This window comes from Cupressus sempervirens, chromosome 11 (assembly GCF_028749045.1).
Source record: "Cupressus sempervirens isolate cs-2001-9-10 chromosome 11, ASM2874904v1, whole genome shotgun sequence".
NCBI lineage: Eukaryota > Viridiplantae > Streptophyta > Pinopsida > Cupressales > Cupressaceae > Cupressus > Cupressus sempervirens.
The window spans coordinates 334,609,907-334,636,344 of NC_143128.1; the positions used below are offsets into that span (position 1 = coordinate 334,609,907).

At 34.8% G+C, this 26,438-nt stretch overlaps 1 protein-coding gene across 1 annotated transcript in view; it reads left to right on the plus strand.

Annotated features, from left to right (window-relative positions):
* The first annotated feature begins 8,920 nt into the window (after positions 1 to 8,920).
* Positions 8,921 to 26,438, plus strand: part of LOC149529450 (uncharacterized) — a 42,680-nt gene continuing 25,162 nt past the window's right edge. Inside the window, exon 1 of the mRNA XM_089809820.1 lies at positions 8,921 to 9,119. Within this exon, the coding sequence (XP_089665946.1) occupies positions 8,999 to 9,119 (121 nt within the window). The 5' untranslated portion in view covers positions 8,921 to 8,998. The remainder of the gene's footprint in view (positions 9,120 to 26,438) is intronic.

Here is a 26,438-nt window from a genome sequence, read left to right on the forward strand (position 1 = left end):
CACAACAAGTCTTGTATGTGATTTATATAAAGATGGTGAATACCCTTTGACCAAGTGGGAGTGCTACTGAATAATTGTATATAGTGTTTACCAATTTGAATAGTCACATTACTTATATTGTGTAGTGTGCTTATGTCATGACAATCAAACTTTGCTTTTGTGACTATTGGTATTCCATGTAATAGTTAAAAAAAAAAGGTAATTGGAATTCCACGATAATATTTTGAGGGTTATAAATTATCATTTGTATAAATAAAATGTGGACGATAGTTCTTGGACACATAGTAAACATGATTTGAGGTTGTATGCTATATAATGCACATTCAAATTCTTTGTAAGAAATATTGTAGTAGGTGTAATTTCGTTATGAATTTAATTTTTATTATCCTTTCTCTAGTGGATTTCTTAAGTGTTTACCATATGCATTTGTGCCTTGTGTATTTATGATTTACATATTATTTCATATATTTCTTATTGTACTAAGTGAGTTACAATATAATGTATAATCTTAAGGTGTTTTTTAATCTTAGTTCATTTGTTTATTATAATAAGGTATAATTTCCAATAATTACTTTTGTGTATACAATCTATATTTATTCCATGTTTTTGAGATTTTTACATGGGCTAAAACTTTACTTAGAACATTATCCTTCAAATTGATTAGGCTGAATTTTCTACAAACTAAGGACCTAGGCTCATGCTTTGTAAGTGGAAGACACTGGTGTTTCCCGCATGTCCTTCCCTATACTCCAATAACAGGCTGAGCGAGTTGGTGGCAGGATTTTAGTTTATTGTGTATTTTCATGATTGCCTTTATTCATAACCTTGAGTTGTTGTTTGTGTTTCTTGGCTTATTTGTGTGGTTTTATTTGTAGTTTAACTCTTATCCTTCCTATGTTTCTTGCATGTGTGCTCTACATGTGTGAGCCACTAATAATTCAAAGAAGTGCCATTTAGGGTTCAAACGAGGTTAAACTCTAACCAGTTTATGCTTTGGGTAATTGATTCTCCAAATAATGATGGATTCTAAGGAGGCACAAAGGATAATAATGGGTCTTCAGAGAATAAAAATCAACCCAAAAGATGGAAACCATGGAGAACTCTCTTACAAGGTTGTGGTTGCAAAATAATGTTCTCCCATTCTAGAGTTGGCAAGATTCGAGAGCAATTTCGACAAAGTGGGTTATGTAAGAGATTTTTCCAAAGAGTCCAACACTAATGGAGATAGATCAAGAAGTGATAATAGAGAATAAATTGTTGGTTCAAGCCCTAAATCTAGCAAGGAAGGTAAGGCCTTGGAGGAGAGTATGATACGTGCCCTTTCTCTAAATGATGACATGATTCAGATAATTAAATTTGAACAAAGTAGGTTAAAGAACATTGATGTTTTCTTTTTTTGTATGGACATTAAATTTATGTCAGCTAGAAAGTTTTTAGATGACTAGATAAATAATACTTGGGGTAAAAAGATGGGCATTATTGTGAGCTTCACCTATATGGTTTAAAAATAATGGTTTGCTATATTTTAAAAAAATAGTGAAATGCATCATAAAGTTTTAGAAAGAGGGAATTGGTATGTTGGGAAAAATCTATTTAATTTCATCCTCTGATCCCCTAAAAATATCCCTTACCATCTTCTTCTTGTGCCTCCCATTTTTGGATTGAAATGAGAAGTGTCAATCCTAAATTCTGATCTTTTATTCCTTCAATGCTCAAGCCTCTAAGGTCCATTCTACAAGTGGAAGACCCAAAAGTCATTCTTTCTAATCTAAATGCCAAAATATTGATCTCTTTGAAACTAGATGTTGTTCTTCCTGAAATAATATCTATTAAATTTGAATCTAAATCTTTTAGTTGGGACTTGGTGAAATTAGGAGATTTAGGTGCATTTTTTCATTGTAAGTTCAATGGTTGTACCAAAAAATATTGCCCTTCTTTAAAGAACATTACAAAATATTTCTCTACTCCTGGACAAAATATTTCTCTACTCCTGGCCCTAATTTGGGTTCAAACCTCCCTAATGGGGATACTACTAAAAAATAATGTTCATAATGATGGGAATTCTAGCTTTAATTTGCCAAATGGTAGTTGAAAAGCTATTAATAAAGATGATAACATGAAAAATACTGATAAACTCTTAAATAAATGTGTGTCTCTTACTAGCCCACTATTTGAAGATAAGTTTGAGGTAAAACCTATTGCTTCTTTTGGGAATTTGGAAACACCAAACCTTTTTGCTTGTCAATCAGTCCAAATGCATGTTGAATGAGAAAAAATTAATCTTGACAATGCGTCGATCCTAAATGCTCAACAATTGACTCTCTCTAGCATAAGCTCTAAGGTTATTCAAAAGAATACTAAAAATGTGTAATCTATTGAAAACATAAAGACTGATAATGGTACCCCTCTCATGTTGTGGAGAATAACGTTGAATCCCTAACTGCCCATTTAAATTTGGAGGAGAAAGAAGATGGCTCCATAGAAGTGGTTGGAAATAAAAAGAGAAAGACTTATGAAAGAATAAATAACACCAAAATTATTGAGAAGCATAATAACAGTAAAAGCTCTTATTTGCCCACTTGCTTTAACAAATTTTGCAATAATTCCACCCCCAGACAATATTAGTTATGATGTTCAACATTCACAACTGAAATATAATAAGGCTTGAAATGCCAGATAGAAAAAATGTGGTAAGAAATTGGTGTAATAAGATTTTATAAGTAATATTTTGTATGCATTTGAAAAATTAAGGTTACTGGTTATTGTGCCTTTAATACCCTTAAGTTTGTTTGGAATAAAGCCACTTATTTCTTTTCTAGCTATGATAGAGGCAAAGCGGGGTTGTCATTCTAATTGGGCCTCAAGAGGATAAAAACATTATTAGTAATGGTGTCTCTCCTTTCCATAGGGCTATCTAGGTACTTATCAATCACAATGATACTACTATTGGTTTATACAACATTTATGTCCCCAATGATTACAAAGACATGAATAGTCTTTGGGTCTAGTTAGCCAAGAATCTCCCCAATACCTATTGGATCCTTATTGGTGAATTTAATATGATTGAAAGTAGCCAAGAAAAATATGGAGATAATAAACATGAGTGGAAAGGCAACAAATTCTACTTTTGGAACAAGCTTAAAAGAAAACTTAACATCAATGACCCCCTGAATAGGATGAAGAAGGAGTGTAACAATATTTGGTTTACTTTGTGCAATGACTAGTCCAATAAAAAGATAATTTACTATAGATTTGACAAAATATATTTGAACTTTGCCATGCTTGACTTTGTTCATCAAAATGGGATTAATCCAATTTGTGTCCAACCAACTAATATCTCATATCACTACCCCATTCAGGCCTGCATTAAAGTGAAAGATTTAAATTCTCAAGATATGATTCATAGAAGCAAGAATCCCTTCAAGCTCAATACTTCTCTTCTGCAGGATGACGATTCCCTAGAGGCCATTAAAATATTCATTATTATTTCTAAGTTTTTCTCTGATGGAGATAATCCTAGAATTAAGTGGGATCAATTAGTGAAAATCTGGAAGAAGATGTTTCAAATGATAGAAACCAAAGAAGCTATTGATAAAAATCACAAAGAAAAATTATACCAAAGAAAACTTAATACCATTTTAAAAGGATCTTCAATCCAAAGGAGATGATCAATCTTTGGTTTGAACCCTCATTCATACTAAATCACAACTCAGAAGAATTCAATCTCTAGATATTTTGTATAGGGTTTTAAGGCCCCTTCAAAACCTTTTTTCTTAATAAAAAACTCAGAAGAATTCAAAACTACTAGATTCATACTCAAAAGGTCAAAGCCAACGTTAAATAGATAAAGGAAAGAGATAGGGAAACAAAATATTTATTTAATCTCAGTAAGGAAAAGTAGAGAAGATAAAAAATCAATGTGATTCATAACAAGAATGGGTTTGCTAAGGGTACTAGAGAAATCCTTAAAACGTTTGTTCAAAATTTCCAAAAATTATTTGCCTCTGAATTTAACATCAATAACATCAATGCTATGGAACAATGTGTCAAGCTTATTCCTAAAAAAGTAAGCCAAGTCCAAGCTAATCGCCTTCAAATAAACATTGATGCTAAAGAAATTGAGGATTTCATTGCCTCAATGACCAATGGGAAATCCCTAGGGCTTGATGGGTTGCCTTAAAAATTTTACAAAGTCAATAAATATTGGATTTCCCAGGAATTGCTTGAGTTGTATGAATATGATTTTGAACCAGGTACCATGGGGGAGACTATTAAAAGGGGGTCATTAAGCTATTTCCCAAATCTGGTGATGTCTCTTTTTAGAATTGGAGACCTATAATCCTATTAAATATTTCTTATAAAATCATTGCTAAAATTCTTGCAAGAAGAATATCTGATATTCTTAATGATTTTATCTCTAAAACCCAAACTAGTTTTTATCAAGGGCAGATACATCCTTGATAATGTTTTGACTAGCTCAGATGCAATGCATTGGGCTAAGATGGATGGTCAAAGCATATCCATGGTTTTACTTGATTTTGAAAAGGCCTATGACATAATTAAATGAGGATTTGTTAGTGTAATGTTGAGGCCTTTGGTTTCCCACCTTATTTATATGAGTGGGTCAAAATCCTATTAGATAATATTTCCCTTTGACACCAACTCTATTTGTGATTATTGTTGATTCCTTGTCTTTCATACTTAAAAACACTCAAATTGGAACTCTTGTCAAAGGTATCATCTTGCCCAATAGGGAAGACCTCTATAGTTTTCTAGTAACATAACCATTTTTGTTGATATGAATGAAGAAAACTTTGATAACATGATTGACATAATTCATTTGTTTTGTTTAGCTTCACGAGCTAAGATATCGCCTATGAAATCCTTTGTCTTGGGGTGGTTAGATTGTCCTCTAGATTGGCTCATTAAGAAAGGGTGATAATGGTAAGGTCCTAATGATATTGTGAGATATTTGGGAATCCCTTTTGCTTGAACCCTTCAACTAAGGAAATGTGGAGATGAATCTTTAAAAAGATTGATTAAAAACATATCAAATGACAAACTCACATGTCATCTATTACATGGAGGGCCCAAATTCTTCAAAAGGTTTTATCCTCCCATGCTATTTATTATGCTTCAATATGGATGTTAGCCAATTACCAAACTAGCAAGTTGGAGAAATTTTTTTGAGGGATTTCATTTGGTCTGATGGTATGGGCAACAAGAAGAGGGACTTATGTGGGTGGGGTAGGGGGGGTTGGCTAGGACTCAAATATCTTAAGATACAAGGCTTAACAAGTTAAGTGGGCTAATGATAGTAGTTTGAATATGTGTTCCTGTAAGAAAATTTACAATATGCTTAAGTATAATGAAGAGATTATCATTAGAATTTTTCATATTTGGGGTTTTAATTGGGAGACCACTAGATGAAACTTTATCTTTGATTTAATTTGGCACTTCTCTATTGAGCCCAAGGTTGCTTACTTTAGATGGATGTTGCTCTTTAAAGAACTTGCCATTGGCTCAATTCTTAGTTCTTTGTGCAATTGTCCAAAAACCTTTAAGCATCTTTTCTTTAACTGCATATTTGCTAAAATGTTGTGATCAATGTTTTTTGGTCTCTCTTGGCATGAAATACTTGCAAGATTTATTGCTAATTTTGATGTTAATTTGAATAGATTTTGGTTTTGTGTGAACTTTTGAAATCACGTGGATCATTTGGAAAAAAAGGAACAAGGAGATTTTCTCAAGAAACCAAATGGGACCTTACTGAGTTTAACTTCAAATTCACATATTTATATATTGTCTCTCAAGCTACAATGACTATTGAAGTCCCTAAAGACATATTCATGGAGCTTCTAAGAGAAGGGGCTATGATTATTTTTCAAGAGAGAGATTCAAAACTTCATGAATATGGATGGTGAATAGGAGCAAGACTTCTACATAGGCACTAGTACTCAAGAGAACTCCAATATGCTTAAACCTTCAACACTAAACAATGTGAACATTGTTCATAATGTAAACAAACTTGATCCTACCAGCAAAGAGAGAAGGTTTTGTGATGGATGTGATACATTAGATGAATGAGATTACTATTATAATTGGCACAAGGAGTTAGAGTGGAGCCAAGACTATAATAGACAACTTGACCACAATCAAAATAATTAATTTTTTTCCAAATAATTGTTCAAAACTTTGGATTGAAATATTTTTTCTATCTCTATGTAATATATCAGTCAACCTTGTCGTATACTTTTGTTGACTCCCATATGACACATGTACTTCTCTCATTGTTGTTGATCTATCTCAATAAGGTTTTTTTCTTTTCTACAAAGCATCCTCATATATGACATGATTTTATGTTGAAAATTCATTTTGTATTTGTGACAATGTAATTATGCAATTTCTACTCATTCTATTGTGGACTCCAACTTTGTTATTCCCTCTAAATAAATAGTGGTGTTTAATATTCTCATCCATATTCAAGTTCAAGCTAGCAAGGTGGCATTGGGAGTCCAACATTTTCAAAGTATGCTTGATCATTAGGACAATTCTTCTTGCATTATGGTCATGGTTTTCTTCTTCTTCTATACCTTACACTAAACTAGCCCATCAGAATCCATGTCACTCATAGTCTAATTCCTTTTGGAACCATTCACACAACTATGATATAACCTCCACTGTTTCACCAAAACTATTGAATAGGCAATGCTCTAATTAGATCTCATTACCATTATTGCACACAAGATTTTTATTTTTGTCATCGGTGTCAAACTTGTTATCCTTGATCTTGTCTAAGGTCCAAAGTTGTATACAAAGAGATAGAGGTTATGATCAAGTTATGCTTAGTTATATGGAAATTGCTTATAGTGGCTTGATAATTTGTAAGGTATGTTCAAGATATGCTCAGTTGTGTTTAATAGTATTCTAGAGTAGTTCAATCATTATGGAGTTTATATTTAGTTTAGTCATACAATATTATGCTATGAACAATATTAATTATATATGATTATAGTGACATAGATAATCAAAGTAGTTTGCAATTGATTATATGAGGTATTTCTGTATATTTTAGATATTTTCTAGAGGTCTGGAGTTTTTGTTGATTGCTTGCTCATTGAAATAATTATGATTATTCTAGTGAACAGTTTGGCAGATTGTGTTTTGGCATTTTGCTCCACATCTAGGCTCATTGGTGTATTTTTGCTTGCATTTAGGGAATGGTGTAGATGGATGATGGAGGATACTATATCTTAGGTGTTGAAGTGCAATTTTCCTAAAAGTTGAAGTTATGATGTTCTATGTAGCAAATTGTAAGAAAATGCAAATGTATTAAATTGTAAGAAAATAATATACAAGAATGCTTTACATTCTTCTTCATCAAATGTTTTGATGTAGTAACTTGATAATATGAATATGTTATGATTAGGTGATGGTATGATTAACATTTGTAATGATTTTGGACGACTACACTATCTCTTGATCTTGTTTAGTTGACATACATAACAATCTAATTTTGTGGGGCTGACCAAAGTTTCTTGGCTCATTATGGTGATGTGTGGTATCTATGGAAAACATATCTTTGATCTTTAGAAGGATGTATATTCATGATATGGTACTTCATACATTACCCTTACACTTCACATGTGTTAGAGGATGTACTTTGGGCTGACAATCTTCATGTTACATGCTACATATTGTTTCACTTGCTTATTTGACATTTCTGGCATTGCAATGCATATGACAATGGTTATCCAACAAAGTAAATTATAATATATACAAGGAAGGTTTGGAACGCTAAGTGTCCCCTTGGTAAGATATGTGTTTTATTTTGTTGTTTAGACACACACACACACACACATTCTTTAAAGAGCATATAGAGATATGGTATGCAATGCGATTAAAAGATAGGTAGCATCACCTGAGATATTGTGAAGTGTGGCATATTAACATAGATGAAATCAATAAAAAGATACATGGTCAAGGATCTGTAATTATAGTTTTTGGGAGTGCACTTCTAACAAGATCAATTAGTATTGTTCCCTTATTATTAGTTGCAATGTATCTTACCTTGAAGAAAAACTATAATCTTTAGTGTTTGCAAATCCTTTTGCATCTCACAAATTTGTGTGCAAGTTCTCTTTCTAAGAGCAATGTACTTTCTTGGTAATGCACTTAAATCAATCAATGTAATATTTTTCATCATATAGTGAGTATAATTTTCACCATGGCTTTTCCAAAGTTGGGGTTTTCACCTAAAACTATTGGTGTCTCATGTTGTGCTTTTTCTATTTCAACTATATATGTTTGCATAGGAATTGTATGGATAATAATTGTTAAGTTTTAGTGCTGGCCGATTCACCCCCATTGTCCTTAGCATCTACAAGTGTTCAACAACCACCCCCCATGGTCTCACTACTAGATTGGGTGGTTTCCATCTTTGCATCACACTCACATATCATCTCAATGATATGGAAGGATCCCCAAATTAGGATGAATTCCTTGATTGATTCTTTCTACATCTTTATTGAGGACTACAAAGAACTAGCCATAAGAAAGATATAGTGGAAAAAGACAATGTTGCTTTTACTCGCTAAGAATTCATGGATATGACATATCTACTAGGTGGATGGTAAATGATCTTGATGAACAAAATCTCCACTATTCAAATTTCTAATATTAGATAATCACAACAATTTCATTTTATTTTTGTCTTATAGAATTTCAATGTTTATTTATAGGTTTTAAATTTTTATTTTATTTACTTAATTAATTTATTTTTAAAAATTATTTATGTTCAACACACCCCCACGAAAAAAATCTTGATAAAATGGAAAAATAAAAAATTCTGTGAAATCATCATCTTGATTTCATCTCTCACAAATGCACTTCATCTCCAAATTGTAAAAAAGAGAAGATTAAGATACAGAGAGGAAACGAAAACGAATTCAAGGCGGGGTAAAGTGTACTCGTTCAGCTGTTTCGCGAAGAGGGAAAAATGCAGGCTGTGCGAGGTTGTTTATCAGTTGCAGGAGTTCGATGGCTGTCAGCGAGTGCGGCAGCTTCCGATTCTGCTTCCATCGCAACCTCTATTTTGAATTCCCTCAAACTTAAAAATGGTAAGAACAACACTCGTTAGGGCTAATCAATGCCATCTGTACTCTGAAAATTCACGGTTTCTGGTTTCTGAATGCAGATAAATTTCTTTAGACGGTGTCGTTCGTTTCGTTAGTTTTTTTCCTGGGTGAATTCGTAATTTTATAACTCCCAACTGATTTATTTGGCCGCCCGTCTAAAGAATGATGGTTTTTTCATAGATCGATATTATTAATTTTGTGTTCAATTTTATAGATCCTATATTTGTAATTGGCAATATTTTTTCAAACCCACAATGCTCGCGCAGGTTTCGCGACCGGTCATTTATATCAGGTAATGCTTAAATTTGACCAAATATTTGTTCTTTCAGCAAATTTGTGGTGTTATGACACAGGTTTCAAACTTGAGAGCTATACAAGTTTAACCAGCAATGTAAATTACAGCGCCTTTAACCCTGCCCAAATCAGCCTGGCAAAGAAATAAAACATTCTTTAATGCAGGTCACTGTCAATGGATTCCGTGTGTTGTGAGGTTATCTGGCCAGAAGGTGTAGCTCTTATTCAATTGATGCCTCAGTTTCAAATTTCATAACAATGCAGACGTACAATTTTCAATATGTACGATGGAATTTATTGAGTTTGGCTGTGATTTTATCCTTCTTAAATAACATTAGCATCTTTTATGGTAATGCTTTTAAATGAAGCATTATATGAAAACTATGAATGCCATATTCAACGGACTTGGTGGTAAGTTAACTTGCGATAGCAAGTATGACCTAGAAGTAACTGCAAGAAACCAAAATGCAACTAAAACTGTAACAGATCCTGTCCACAGGGGTGAACCCAGCAAATAAAATGTGTAAACCTTAAACAAGTAAAAAATAACACCACATTCTGCAAATAGCAATGTAAGAGGAAGGCCTCTACCCAAAGAGCTTAAGAGCAAAAGTTCTATTGGCCACAAATCTGGCCAGGGAGTGTGGCTTGACCATCAATCCTGATGTCAAGGTAGGAACGCGACCTTACATCTTAAAGAACTAAAAAGATAACACCGCATTCTACAAATAGCAATGTAAGAGGAAGGTCTCTACCCAAAGAGCTTAAGATCAAAAGCACACATTATTTTTTGAAGATCAAAACCACACATTATTTTTTGCTTCATCTCAGAATCTCAACGTTTTATTACAAAAAATCAAAAGACACACCATAGGAGCAACCTAAGGTCCCGAAGAAATGATTTGTGATCCTTTATACTTGACTTCTGCTGCCACATATATTTGGCCTCATGAATAGCCTCAGTGGGCTTACGTAAGATTTCCAAGCTACCAAAATTTTCAAGATAGTGGAAGACACATAAATAGTTCGTGATGAAATTATGTGAATTCATTGTTGATTTGAACATTTATCATCCATAGATGCATACGTTCTATGCAATTATTGTGGTTCTATCATGCATTCTCATGCCTGGTTTGTCAACAATAAATTTTATAATGAAATTAATGATCAATTAATGGAGATATGCTCCATTCTATGATCCAAAAGCCTGTGAAAGTATGGCGATATTATCAAACAAATTCATGTTGAAATGAATTGCCTTGTATGACATCTCATCTTGCATTGTCTGCCAGACTGCCTGCTACTCCAATAACAAACATCTTTGTTTCATGGCTATCTGCATCATATCTACAGCTACACAGCAGACCCTTTTAGGCAAATTCAACTTATCTCCTATTCCTTCGGGATCTACCGAGATCTAAGTAGTTCCCTCACTCATTACAGTCCTTAAATTTGACCTGTATTAAGAGAGGAGCCATTTGACTATATGAGAAATTCACTGTAAATCAGATATGTAATTTGTGTCAAGGTGCCAAAAATTAGCTGCGATACTTTGAAATTATCATCTGCATGTGGTAAAGTTGTGCAATCTCATATGCAATCCCTATCATCTCCCACTCAATCTGTAAGATTTTTTGGCAAGATATGTTTACCTCATACTTCTTCTGCTTATGGCATGCTCATTCATAGATTTTTGATAACTTGTTTATGGTTTTCCTGTGTTTGAGGATGTTCTGCTTTCTCATGCCAGAAGATTATGCTACTGGGGACATGACAGTCCTCTTCTCAAGATTGCTTGTCCCAAGCAATTTTAGGTGTGGATGGTTGGAGATTTCTGCCCTTCCCAGTAGCATCATCTATAGGTAGATATTCTTGAATAGCTTTATTTTTTAGGTTCTTCTCTCACACAGTAAGAATGGTCTCTGGCTCCAAAATCAATTTGCTTTCATTGTCTAATGGTGGCAACTCTGGACATGGGGTAAGATGTTGCCCTATTGCCTTTTTGAGGTGAGATGCATAAAACATGTTGCGAGTCCTGCTATTTATGGATAACTCCAGTTTGTAGGAAACTTCTTCTATTTTTGTTAAAATTTTGTAGGATAGCTCCAGTTTGTAGGATAGATCCAGTTTGTAGGAAACTTCTTCTATTTTTGTTAAAATTTTGTATGTCCCTGAAAACCATGCGTTGTAAATTTTGATTACTTTGATTCTTCCCCTCTTTACGAATGCTTTTTGTTCCAGCCTCATAATATATTGTAAAAGGGACACTCTTCTTGACTACTAGAGAAGAATAGGAAAAGAGTGAAGATGAAGAGGCAAGTGCGATACACATCCTGCAACGGTTACGAAAAGTGACATCTCAACACCACAAATGAATTGAAGAGTTGAACAGGAAACTGATAGTCAAGGATACCGACACCATTCAATAACAAATAGCACATAAAAACAATAAATGCCGACATAAAACTGAAAACACAGCTGAATGTGCATCAACGATGCCACATCATGCATAGGAATATAGGAACTGCTCCAAGTCATCATTAACATAAAACATACAAAATGCTACAGCCACGAACAACCTTTGTGAACGATGGAACCAAACACAGAGCACCTCCAGAACACAGCAACCACAAAATAAAAATGGAGAAGAAGAACAGAACTCCATCATGAGCTCTTGCCAAGAGGAAGATTATCAACAGGATGACAATGAAGAGCTATTATTGAATAGGCAAAATTGTCAAGATCTATTGCACAGCTATAATCTTCAACAAAAATAACATGCGAATTAAACGTGCAAAGGAAATGATATTTTCAAGAAAATATGTAATTACAAAGACAAATCTATTGTTGATGTTTCTGATATAAAACATGCATGGCTGTTACATCAAATATACTGTTGTTACAATGCTAGAACATGCACAAATTTTCTGCCAAAACCTGTGTAAAATGATGCAATTCTGCTCGATGATGAACTCCAAGTTAGCCCATCTCTCAAGTAGTGTTGGGTGTCCGTCCAACCTATGAATATCCAAGTGTTTTTGTCCTCATACATGGCTGCTACTGTCAAACCAGCAACAGTGGAGGAAATTATCAAGTATCAAATCAACATATCATAATTTTTGGAGAAGGAAGGAAACCCTCCGAGTAGATTTTCTAAACCGCCTTTGAACATCAAATCGCAATGCAAGATTTTTTAATAAACTTTTGTCTACTCCAAGAGATTCGTCCCACTTTGAGAAGGCTTAATGAATTAAATAAATTTATTTGACAAATCTTCTTTCATGATAAAGTCAATTTATATTTTACTACCTTCTTAGTAACGTCACTATATGGCTTTATTTCATTGCTTGAGTTACTTTATTTTTATAATATATATTTTATAACCAAAAGTGACTCTCCCCCTATAATATTATTACTTTATGGGCTCAGAATAATATCATTTGTTTCTCCATCTATAATAATTGACAATGCCAACCTCTCATCCCTTATATCTCTGAATTAGCTTACCGGGATTCCAAAAGAATAGGCTAATCAGCACGTGAATCATCATCAGTCAACCAACCATGCTTATAGACCAACTAAAGGATGTGATAAGTAGCTCTCATATATTCAAAAATCAACATACTAGGCCAACACATACTGCTGTTATACTTCAGACCAGCAACAAATGGCATGACAATGCTGTCATCATACCAAGGCAAAAGTAGAAGACTCATCTCACGTGGATTTCCCATTAAGTAATATTGTTCCCACCTATTCCAATACATACCCTTAGTTGATGTAGACCTCAACAATTCTAAGAATGTAATGAACAGCCATGTTGGACAATCACCTGGCACTAAACAAATCATGTCATTTGACTCAAATACCAACCAATATGCAGCTGTCCCGTTAAAAGAATCAGGTGCCAATATCAAATTTGCAATCTAGATGCCATCACCAACACCCAAAGTCAACTTGTGAGTGGCTGGTCCACTAGTAGTAACTTACATAGAACTATCATGTCTACCAATAATAGTAATTTGTTGCAGGGGAAATTTTTTTGAGGTGAACAAATTCAGTCCTCTTGGAGGATGCTTCATCAACCAATGAATGACTCATGTTCATCTTTCAAAGCTCGAATGATAGCATTAGGTGACTCCATCACATTGTCTTCTCCGTAATTATGGGCTGCATTACCTTGAGGATGAAGAGATATATCATTGTTGTTATAACCTTGGTTACTGGTTTGAGTTTGAAGAACTGGTTTGCTGGTTTGGCGAGATTTTGGAAAGGGTTTGGGTTTTTTTGTACAAAAACATATAAAAATTATACACACACACACACACGAAGCCCAGAAGCATAAGTTAAAATTAGAATGTCACATAGTATGATTAAATTATATAATTTAATCTTGTAGACAACAAAACACCATAGGCACAAACTTTAAACATGTAATCATGACATCATGAATCATGACCATAACATCATATATTTCAAGTTCAACATCAAAGATTCAAAACATTAAAATTAAATCATGAATAATAACAGCAAGTTCAAGTATCACTGTTTCAAGTTCAACTAATGTATAAAAAATCTCTTAACATTCATCTTCTTCTTCATCATCATGTTGTTCTCCTCCTTCTAGTTCTTCGGCATTAGTTGACTCAACAACAGAGCTAAGGCCAACAGGAACAGCAACAACAGAGCTTTTTTAAAAGTTTTTTTACTACTGCATTCAATGGTATTTTACCTACGTTCTTCTCTCTTTTGCTTCCTCATGCTCTTGAATATATTTTAATACTAATGAATTTGGCACATGTGCATTTCTTTTTCCAGGACATTTCTTGATTCCTCTTCCAGGTTATCCACACAATTAGCCCACCGCACGAAAAATATAAACTATTTCTTTCTACATCACAACCTTGACATTTCCAATGGAAAGCACCACCTTGTGGAAGAGGACGTACAATATCCACATACTTCCACAAAGGAGAATCATAACGGGGTTGTATTCTTTGTTGGGTATTGGCATCGCCTCTTGAGGAAGAGGTAGATCCCATTGAAGTTCCTTTTCCTATGGCAAGAAATTATATACATATTGAGAATGAAAGTTTAGGTAAAACAATGGTTAGATCTTATTGGCAATGAAAGATAAATGAAAAAAACAAAAAGCTTAAACAAAACAAAAAGAAAATGGAACAAGGACTCACCTCTTCCTGCCATTGTAAGCTTGCAAATGTGTAGGAATGAGGCACAAACACTTCATGATAGCTCATAAACCAATCTTCCAACTCCTCCTTGACAAACAAAACTCTTGCTCAACCACCTATTTGCTCTTGCTTAAGACAAAATAGCCTACTTGCACACCACAATTGAGTGTTAGAAGCCAATATAAGCCTTTCAGCTTCATTTTTTAGGGTTAAGGAACTCAAAATATTATAAAATATGCAAAAAAGGTCACTTTTCCACTGTTCGCAGGACCCTGTTCTACAAAATTTGCTGCTGGTTCAATCTGTGTTTAGCCAGTTCGCCCGGGTTTGATGCATGATTGGACCAGTTCAAACTTGGGGCCAAAATATTGAAACCTGTTCAAACCAGTGTTCGAACTGTATTTGAATCAGGTACCGGTTTGAACCCTGGCCTGGTTTGGAGGGCAAAGTAAAGAACTAGGGTAACCAAGGTTATAACAATAAGCACAGATGTCATGATTTTGTGTTCTGCCTTCAACTTTTTCAAGCACCTCTTTATGAGAAACTTCATTCTCAACACTTGTACTTCGAATTCTATGTTCTGATTTTTCCTTATGTGTAGCAATTGTTTCATCATAGGAAACAACTAGCACACTAGAAGATGCATTATGGTCACCCAAATAATCCATACCATCATTACCCATATCAATCACATGCTTAACATGAGGAAGTCTCATGTGAGTCACTCTCCAATACTTTCTTTTTGTCCTTGTGAACCAAATCTGGATGTTTATCAAATTCTTCATGTAGATTTTTCCATACCTCCTTTGAATTTTCTTTCCTTTTGTACTGCTGTTTTAAAGTTGTAGATGATTTTTCTTCTCTTTTTCGTACAAAAGTAGGCTGAAGAGGTCTATTTGAAACTGTTGCAACAGATCTACCAGTATTGTTTTGCCTTCTACTACTCTCGCTTCATGACGTTCTTGATCATTAATGATCCAATCTCATTTGACCTGTTGGCCTAGTTTTTCACCTTGCTTAGTTTTGTTATACTCTATAGTGAGAACTGGTGATCCTATGTTTATAAAAAATGTGAGATGTGTTAAAACCCTAGATGAAATAATAAAAATTTCATGAAACCCTTGTTATGTGCCCTAGTTTTTAAAAATTTCGGAAAGTGGTGTTTCATAAAAATGCGCGGGAAGCTTTTACCCTAAGATTTCATTTTTACCTTTTCCCGTATTTATTTTAAGTTACTTTTCTGGAATTTAAATATCCTTTGTTGTAAACCCTTGTCTTAATTGTGGTTTTACCTTCGTTAATTCCTTAAAAGTTTCCCGAAGTGTTTTAACCACTGCAGGGTTTGTGTTTGATAGCCATTGATCTTTGAAAGATCAACGATGAGTGCTTGCCTGCATTGAGAATTTGCTTGACCTTTAGCAAATGCAGGCACGCGCTTGATTGCCATGTAGTTCTTTATGACGTTAGCCCCTCAACGTGCTGCAAAAGCTGGAAGTGCCAGAACGGTTTTAGAGTTGTCAAATGGACTTCAGAACATGTTGGGAATTTCGAGCCATCTCATTGGTCAAGCTAAGTAGTGGGGTTACCTTTTTGTATTATGACATTTCACCATCGATCTTTGAAAGATCAACAGAAGGCGCATTACTGCAATGAAAAGATGTGTGAAGTTTAACTAATGCGGGAAAGCGCCCTAGCGACACATGTACTCGGTGATGACAAAAGTGTCCCAGTTTTTAATAAGGCGTCGGGAACAGTTGGCAAATGTCAGACACGCTGGAAAAAACAACACATTCCATTGGTTGCTCTTGCTAACAGGGTCATAAAAGATATGAGATATATGCACCGTTGATCTTTGGAAGATCAACGAAAGGAGCATTCCCGCTCTATAAAAGGAAAAAGATCAATAGAAGGAGCATTCCCGCTCTATAAAAGGAACTAAAATTTGACTAAAGTGGGAAAGTGCCTGCTTGCCACGTGGACAAGTGGGGCTAGTCATTCAAAGGGTTGCCTAGTCACGCCATGTTGGAAAGCATGTTGACATGGTACATGATGATTAGTGGAGCAGCCTACGTGTTCGTTGACTTGGAGAGTAATTGTACCAGTGGGCCTGTAACTTTGAAGCCAGACTATAAAGTTATAAGGATCTTCATGATTGTCGATCTCTGGAAGATTGATGATCGATGCTTTACCGCTTCATAAAAGTGAACGAAATTTAACTAAAGTGGGGAAGCACCCTGTTGACGCATGGCAATTTCCAAAAAGGGTTAATACAACCATTTTGATTTCAAACTAAGCCGTCCGATTCTTGATGATCGATGGTTGAATTTCAAATTTTGTGGCGCAACACAAAATGTGACTATTGAAGCATTAACTGTGATCAATGCTGTTTCGTGCGAGCTTAATGCTATAATAAAATTTCCAATTCTCCATTATTGAGCCATAAGATTGCAGAATTTTCGCAACTCAAAGATTTCCAGAGCTAAGGGCAAGATTTTCCAAGGGTTTCGACATATTGTTGAGCTATTTCCAGAGAGGAACAAGCAGGAAAAATGGCTAAGTCGTCTAAGCTTCTGGAAAATTGAGAAGTTGTAATTGCATTAGGGTAAATTTTAAAACATGCCTCCATGAAAGGATTTTTCGAGGAAAGTAGATTATTTGAAGAGGTTAGTACATGATGGTTTCTTGGAACAAATACTACAGTCTATGAATGAATTAGCCAAGGGAAAAGGACTCATTCTGAAAAACCCTAGGTTATTGGTCAATGAAGGTTTTTATGATCAAGCAAACTGGTTAAGGGATGCAAAAGTGTCTGTTGGAGGATTAGGGCTTTTCCAGAAATGGTTTGCAGAAAGAAAATTAGATACTCCAGTGAACAATGTTTGGGAATTCGATATAGGTAAATTGATTGTTCCAGGAGTTTTCTACGATGATGATCTACTAGCAGTAATGGCAAAAAAGTATGACCCAATTACCAGAATTGTAAAGAATCATGTGGGTGATAATCTTTCTAGGGTTTCACCATAACTTATCAAAGAAGTTTTTAAGCTAAACCCTAACCATGTAGTTCATGAAAGAATAGACATGAAAGATCTCCAAGCTAGGTATGATGTACAAAGAATATATCTAAAGGGAGGACCACTGCAGAAGCATTTTATAAAAAATGGATCTTTGCCCTTGGTCACATAAAACACCCCTGAGCCTCTATTGAAAAAGTATTTCAAGCCTAGGGCACATGCCTTGTATTTTTCTCTTTGCAAGATCTTTGGTATGGATGAGCAAGATCACATCCCAGGCTCCATTGTTTTCATTATTACTCAAACTTTTCAATATGGGATGAGTTCAATTTTTGATTTTGCTACTCACTTAGCAGAAGAGATTTATAATGGCTTAATAGGAATTGCAAAGGCTAAGGTTAATAAGCCCTTCTGCTGGTACTCCATGCTGATGTATATATGCTTATACAAGGGAGTTACCTTTTTCTCTAAGGAGATGAAATTGGAACTAGAGAGAAATGGAGAGAAGCTTCCTGTTTAATTATGGAGTGCGGATATGACATGGGAGGTGTCTGATGCCAGTTTTGTCAGGTTTGACAGATATTTTGCTTCTAGGCTTTGAATGTTGTTAATAGGGGACAGCCCTAGGATACCACAACCTCTATTAGAATTGATTAGACCTAATGACCATGTTAAAGGGCTGTTGGTGAGCCATAATTGGGGAGATATCATCCCATATGCAGTGTCCACTATTTTCAGAATTTATGGTTTTTTGGGAAAACCACATGTGTTACCATACCAAGTGCCTTTAAAAATAAGGATTGCAGAATTGTTGTGGCAAATTGGATCAGTTGAGGAGAGAGATACATTGGGTAAATCTATAGGTACATTCTTTCCACAGCGTACTATTGTTCATAATTTTGTATTTGCCAAAAAGGTTTGGAGAAATTTGGAGAAATTTCTGGATAGATATCAAATGGCTCAATCCCATGCTCGTTTTATAGACCCAGAGGGATTTATGACCTCTTTAGAGAAAGTAGTAAGGCTAAAATTCAGAAGCAAATTGTATACTTTCCTGAGGACATAGTCAGAAATAAGTTCTCATTGCAAGAACAATAGCTTAGGAAGGAAAAGTGGATAGTTTATAGTGAAGTCCTAGACTTTGTAAATGCTTTTGAGCTAGATTATGATCCCCTAGCAGATAGAAAATATTGGGGTACGAAAATATATGTGCTTATGGATAACTTTGCTGGAATTATGCAAACATTGAATGAGAAGAAAGAAATTATAACACAAGCATACCCAGACAAGGCCATTGAGGTGGAGAGAAGGCTAGCAAGCAAAATGATTTTGACCTCAGGGCAGTATACATTGCAGAAAAGAGCTAGGTATGTAGTGGCCAAGAATGTGTAGTATGTTCCTCCATATAAAAGACCAAGGTCTGAGAGCCCACCTGATACACATGATCCCAAAAAAAAAAAGTTGGAGCTAAGATCATCTTCTAATGTTGAAGAATACTCACCTACCCAGACTCTACTTAGGATGGATGATGAAATATCCTTGAGAGAACAATTGAAACAAATTGGAGGGGAGAGGGATATTGCGGTCACAATTGCTGATATTGAAGGAGGAGTACTTGAAGAACCTCCTGTGCCATCATTTGATCTCACTGTTGGAGATTATAAAGGTAAGGAAATAGGCTACCAAAAAATCTATTGATGATGAAAGTTTTGTAAAGTCTAGAGCTTTTGCTCAATTCTTGTGGAGAAGAAATATTAGCAATTTTGAGGCTAATTGTAAACTAACCAAAGCAGAGCAACCTAGTAAAATGGACTCTGAAATTGAAGAAGTAAAAGCTAATTTCATGGAAGAGTTTGCACAAATAACCCTTGAAGAGGGAAGACAATTGTTAAAAGATTCAGGAATTTTAATCTTGCTTGAATGGGACATAGCCAATGCTATGGTTTTTGATGCTGTAAGGAAAGCAAAGGACACTCTGTTTAAAACTAAGGAGGAGGTCTTACAGGCACAGAGATCTGAAATTTAGCAATGATCATCAAGCATTGGTGATATGGTCCATTGAAAAAAGGGATAAGACTAGAATACAAGAGGTGTCAGATGCTGATCATATAGTTAGCCTCATGGTTTATAGAGCAAAGGAGGTAGACAGCAAGAAAATATCCAAAATGACTAAGGAAATGGTGGACTTTGGAGTTGTAGTTGCTGAAAAGGATAAAAACAAATTCTTGGAGCTCAATGCCAAATTTGAAGAAATGCTAAAAGCATATGAGGAAAGGGGAAATAAGATACATCAATTGGAGGTTCAGGTAGCCCAAATGGATAAGTTATTGGGAAAGAGAAAAGTGGGAGAATCTAGTTGGCCCCAAATTACTTATCCTCATCCCCTAATTGAGCCATTCAAGCCAACTCCCTTAGTAGAATTACCAGATACCCTGCAGAGACCAAAATTTTACACTGCTGAGGAATTTGAAGAGGAGAAGAATAAACTCCGCCCATTACATGTGGAGTTGAATGATTTATAAGAGGACAAGATCAAAAAAACAATCTTGTATCTGGTGGATAAGATTGAATGACCAACATTTTATGAATAACTAGTAAAAATAATGGACATGTGGACTGAAATAAAAGGTGGTGAGGATGCTTTGAAGCCCATTATGAATAAATGGAGTAGTAGGGATAAGGATGTCACCCTTTCGTGTGTTTTAGTTATTAGTCTATCTTGTGAACAAATAAAAAAAACTTTTGATATGACTAATAATTTATCTGATTTTGATGAGAAGAGGGTTGCAGTACAAAAGAGGATAATAATCTGTCTTTCTAAATATTTAGGTGAGAAATTTGAACTTTTCCCCTATGCACTTAAAAAAATAGATAAACTAAAAGAAAAGGAAGAGTGGGGCAAAGAATTAGATGATTTATTGTGCCTTAGAATAAATGGGGTTATAAGTGAAAAAGGGCATGTGCTATGGGCATCTACAACTGAAGAAATTGTTACAGTGCAATTATTTTATATTTCTGTTAGAGAAGAATTTGTTGAAATCAATAAGTTAGGAGATTTTGTGATCAAGAAACAACACGAGGTTTTGAGTTTTGATTGGCTAGATGACACAATTTTCAACAAATGGATGGAAGATTTTGTGCACTCAAAGCAATTGGAAACAGAAGAAGATGAGGTGGACCAAGATGAGAGGCAAGCAATTGATACATTAGTTCAAGTAGAAGAAGACAGAGGAACAATCAACTGCAATGACAAGAATAGAGGTCCAAATTGATGATATGGCAGCAGGAGAATTAGATGTAACTATTGTTTTGACAGTACATGATGACGTGGATGTAGAACCACGAATTGAAGTAAGTCTACAAACATCAGAGCGAGGTTCATCACAAGCAACTCCATTGGTTACACCCTTCGAGGAATGCCAGCGACCTCAAAGCCAATCATGAACAACTCATCAACAAAAAGTGTAGCAAAAGTGGTCCCCATAAAAGAATTTTCATGATGTAAAGTCATATGGTTGACTAAATTTTGTCTTTTGTGATAGTGAACTTGTAAATATCTTTCTGTCTCAAGGACAGCTGTTAGTACTGTCTTAGCCTGAAGCTTGTTGCATCTCACATTATATAAGTGAGATTCCAAGGCTAGAGAAAGGGTCCGAGTCATTGTATACCTTTTAGTTTTGCTAAGTTTTGTTCAGTCCAGTCCTTGATGCAAGTTTTCTAATGTATTTCTCTGCAAATTTGAGAATACATTAATTTTCTAGGATTATGTTGTCTTATATTGAATTGTTTTGAGTTCCATTCCAATGTTATATAATTTTCAAAGAGGATTAATACAAAGATGAACTGTCACCATATCTTTTCTCTTTGAATCTCGTCTCCATTTTATTGACTGGTTATTTTGAGGTTGTGTGGGGAAAGCCTTTCTCAATTGAATGCAACTAGGATAGGTTGTATATCAGTTCACTATTGCTTTTGATTCAATGAATTGAGTAAATGCGTCAATGAATATGATAGGATCTCCAGGCAGTAAGAAGGATTTATGTAAGACTGAGTTTTAGGGAAAATTGCTGATAATATTGATTGTGATGCAGTCGATTAGGTCAAGAAATTGGATAGACTCTGAATCTCAATAGATGAGGCACTGATCAACTAGTTCAGTTTGCATATGAAGAAATCATGGATAAGCATCAAGCACAATCTTAAAAAAATCAAAATCAATTTTACTTTAAATGTATGAAGAATGTCATAGCTGGTCAATACTTGTTTACATTTGATCTCCGAGTCTTAGTTAGCTGCTATTACCCAGAATTATTTGTAGATCTAAGAAGGATTGTGACCAATCTGTTGTAGGGGATGAATATTGTAATAAAATGTCATGGAATGAGTGAAATGTGAAAGTAGCATCAAGTTTTGAATCTTTTTATCCCTCAGGTGCACCCGCCTTGGTTTTGTAGAGCCAAAAGAGTAGAAAATCTTTTATGATTTTGTTGAAGTTGGGTTCAGATCTAAAGGTCATTTAGCTGATCATGGGAAATAACTAATCCTTAGGTTATTTTGATCTTTACCATCTTGGTATTAAGTATTTTGTTGCTTAGTAGTGTAAAAACACCAACAATGACCCATAGGTATAATCATACAATCCTGAAATTGCTGTAGCATTTCCCATTGTTGCTGTGCAAAGTTGGTCAAGGTATCATAAAGCTAAATATTTAGTTACCTTGGTGGGCTTTCACCTTTTCTTTCACCCATTTCTGCTTCAGCTAGGTTAATTTGAATGAGTGTCCTATTTTTTCATTGGTTGAAAAAATCAAAATAAATGTAATTTTCATATTGGCCCATGAATTGGTGCCCTCGTGCAATTGGTTGTAATTTGGCAACCTAATTAGGGTTTGTGGGGTTAAATTTCAGCCCTTGGTCTATATTGATCTTGGCCCTTCATTGTAATTGATTATCTATAAAGGGCCAAGGCCTCCTTATTTGTAACTAATTAGTTTTAGAGTAGAGCAGGAAGAGTAATGTTGTGTCATGCCCAAAAATTAGGGCCAAAACGCACCAACAATTTTTTAAAAAAGATGGTTATGACTAAGTTGTCCACACACTGACACTGAAAGAGTCAGAGATAAGATAACCATATGACAAAGTTTATAATTTTAAGTCTTGAGGTTGCACGATTAGGTTACAAGTGTTTAGGGTTAAGATGTAGATTTACATTATTGATCAAGGTGAAAATTGGATGATGAAGAAGTACATTTAAAGGGTTTTGTTCTCGCTTCAAGGTTTAGAAATGCTATTGAATTCAATTAAACTTTCCAGTGTGATTCATATGTTGCTAAAGAAGGAATCCATAATTAAGTTCGATAAGCCATAATATGTTGCTACAAGAACACTCGATAACGGGTTGATAAGGTCCAATTTGTTAAACTATTTGTTAAGACAAGGAATAATTAGGTTTTGACTTCATTTTAGAAAGTTCAATCTACTAGGTTAACATTTAAAAGATTAAGTTCATGTGTACATAGCAACGTATTATGAAATCATTTTCCTAACATTTGAAGAAACCTTACTGCAAAAATCAACATGTAACAAATATATTTATAAAAAGTTATATTGTATCTAATTCGAATATGAATAATTAAAAGGTGTATATAAGGACCATACATATATAACTTAAAACACCTTACAGACAATTTCCTTATGTAACACTTATCAACAAACCACACTAATAAAATACTTATTCTAAACATTCTAACAACTATATCATAGGAATATATCCACTTAAAAAAAATATAATACTCTAATAACCTTCAATAAATCAAACTCACTAGTAAACTACTAATTTACTTATTACAACTAGCCCTACTTACTGAGTATGATCTACCTCCTAACACTCATGGTTAAAATCTAATAAAAGCACTAATAACTAATGAATCAATACTAATAAAATAAAATATATATTCACTTCTTACACAAAAATCAACTTGCAAAATGATCCAAATAATCAAACCTACATTTCACAAATCAATTCAAATCATAACTTTATCCTAACACCTATCTTCAGTTACCTATTAATTAAGCCCTATCTATAAAACCCATTTAACTAAAGGCTAAGTCTGATTTTTATAATCTACTAACATATATTAACACTAACTAAATATCCTAATAATAACTATCCATATTATTAATTACTAATTAAGCAATTAAGACAAACTATCTATCAACATCCTGAGTCCTACCCTACTCCCTAGGCTGCCCTACAAGTCAGTTCCACTTGACAAGTGGGCTATCCTTGGTCTGCTGCGTTTCCACATGGCTTGGTACATTGATCAATGTTGGCAGACCCATGGCTGACTTAAGTAAGCGTACTTGGAAGGTAGGGTACGCTTGGGATGGATGGGGTATTAATGGAGAAGAAAGGAGAGCTGGGGGGGAGTTGGTGGTCCCACCAACTTTAAGGTTACTCCAATTTTTTTATATAGAAACTTTTAATGCCCATCCAAAATAATAAGGGCTGCATGGGATTTTAGGAGGGTGATGAGGTTGATTCCTTCCATACAAATTCTAGAGACCTATAGGTCTCAATTAGGAGGAAAAGTCTACAAGACCTATTTGCTCCCAAATTAGATTTATTCCTTCATCCATTTCAATTTTGATAGAGTCATGAATTACTAATTTTGCAAGTTATTTATCACCTAAGTGCTATATTCATAAGGTTTTATATGGACTTAATCAAACTAGTAGTTAACCCATTTAATCTATTGGATCAAATAGTATTGAAAGTTTGAAACTATGCAATGTAACAATTAGAATGTTGTTTATTCCATGAACTATATAACTCTATTAAATTTGAAACTTGATTCTTCGTTACATAATTTTGAACTACATAAGGAAGTAGTCCTTCATACTTTCATTGCTAAACAAGATGAAATCACACAATAATTTGAATCAATGATTTCAACAAACTTATCTTTATTATCTCTTCGAGATCAATGAATACAATTGAAGTAACTATTGAAGTATTACATCAATTCATTATACCTTTCCTCACATAATGAAACTATCACTTCCTATCAATGGATATGCATATACATTTTTTCAATCCAATACATTGCAAATGAGTTTACATTCTTTCCACTACAAGATATGAAGCAATGCAACCAAGAAGGAAGACGCACGTGGAGAATTCTCCAAACACAATGTGACATAATGAGACATCAACTCTCCTTCTTCACAATGACACCATCAAGAGATCAATTTCCAAGCTTGCTCCAACGTTTGAATCCAGAAAAACTTGCAAATAAGGATGAAAAACACCATGGAGAGCTCACCTCCCAACCTAGGCCTCAAGGAGGCCACCCACCGAGCTAGGAGAACCAATACCAACTGGGTCACATTCAAACTCAAACTACAAACAAATGAATATTACAAGAAACACCCAACCAAGGATATCACAATGGGTTACACCTATGAACCCATGACAAAGGGTGAAGGTGAAACATCCATGAAGGAGATGCCAATGACAAGCATACAATAATATGCTTATAATCACACACATCTTCCATAAGCATACTCTCTTTATCTCCCCCAATAACATCAAATACATTGGCAACAAGGGCCCATACACCTTGCATTTTTCCCTCTTCTCCATGAGAAGAGACTCTACACTTCCATGGAGTCACAACTAACCCCTTCACCCCACAAGGCCACTTCTCTCCTATCTAAAGATGAGTAATGCGTTCACACCCATGAACAATCCCTCAAGAAAATGCAAGAAAAAAATAAGAAACAAAATTGAAATCACAATTTTCCCAACCCTTACAAACACAATCCCACAATACATACAAATGCAAGAATAAGAACTCCAAACAAACTACTCTATTGCAAGAAATGAAGAACATCCATGGCAAAGAAATCACCAACCTTACTCAATGTGTTATGGAATAGAAAGTTGAGAAGAGACCTATCCTTTGTTGCTCCAATTCCTAACCCTAGTGTCTCTAAAGATAGAGAGTGGGTGAACATCCACTAAGTTATCCGAGGGCCTTTAAAAAGGCCTCCAAATCCCACCCACCTACAAGCAATAACTTCTTCAGTTGACCTGAAGTCCCTTGGCCATCATACATGTCCCCTACCATTAATGCAAGTTTGGGCAAGGGTGTTAGTATGGCTAATGTCATAAGACCACTCCATTTTCGCAACTATTGGAAAATGTGAAGTTTGGAGGGTCCCTAAAGTTACCTGGGCCTTCTAGTGGTGCTAATTAGGCCCTCAACTGACACCCCTACCATTTAGACACTTAGATTCCACTAAATTTGGTTCCTAGGACCACTTTTTGGCCTCTAAAAGTGACTCAAAATTTGAATTCAAAATTCCTATTTAGTGGGACTTCACAAGATATCTCTAAATAAGAGGGGATTAACTTAGGGTCCTAATTAAGTTCAATTTTAGGTTAAGGTCACATTGTCAAACCCTAATTGATATGTCATTTAACACATATACATGACAAGTGTCATTTAACACATATGCATGACAAGTGTCAAGTGACACCATAAAAGTACATCCTAGAAAACAATTGACATGTCACTAATAACATAATGAATTAACCTGATACATACATTCAAATTAAGATTACAAATTAAATTACATGACAACGAGGTTTGAATCTCTTTATTAGATTTGACCTTGGCTTCGCGGTTTGCACATAGGTTTGGTTCTTGGTTCTCTAATTAATTCCATGGTTAATTTTCTTGCACACTCAATTCGAATATCAATAGTCTGAGAAAAATCTCACACACGCACACATG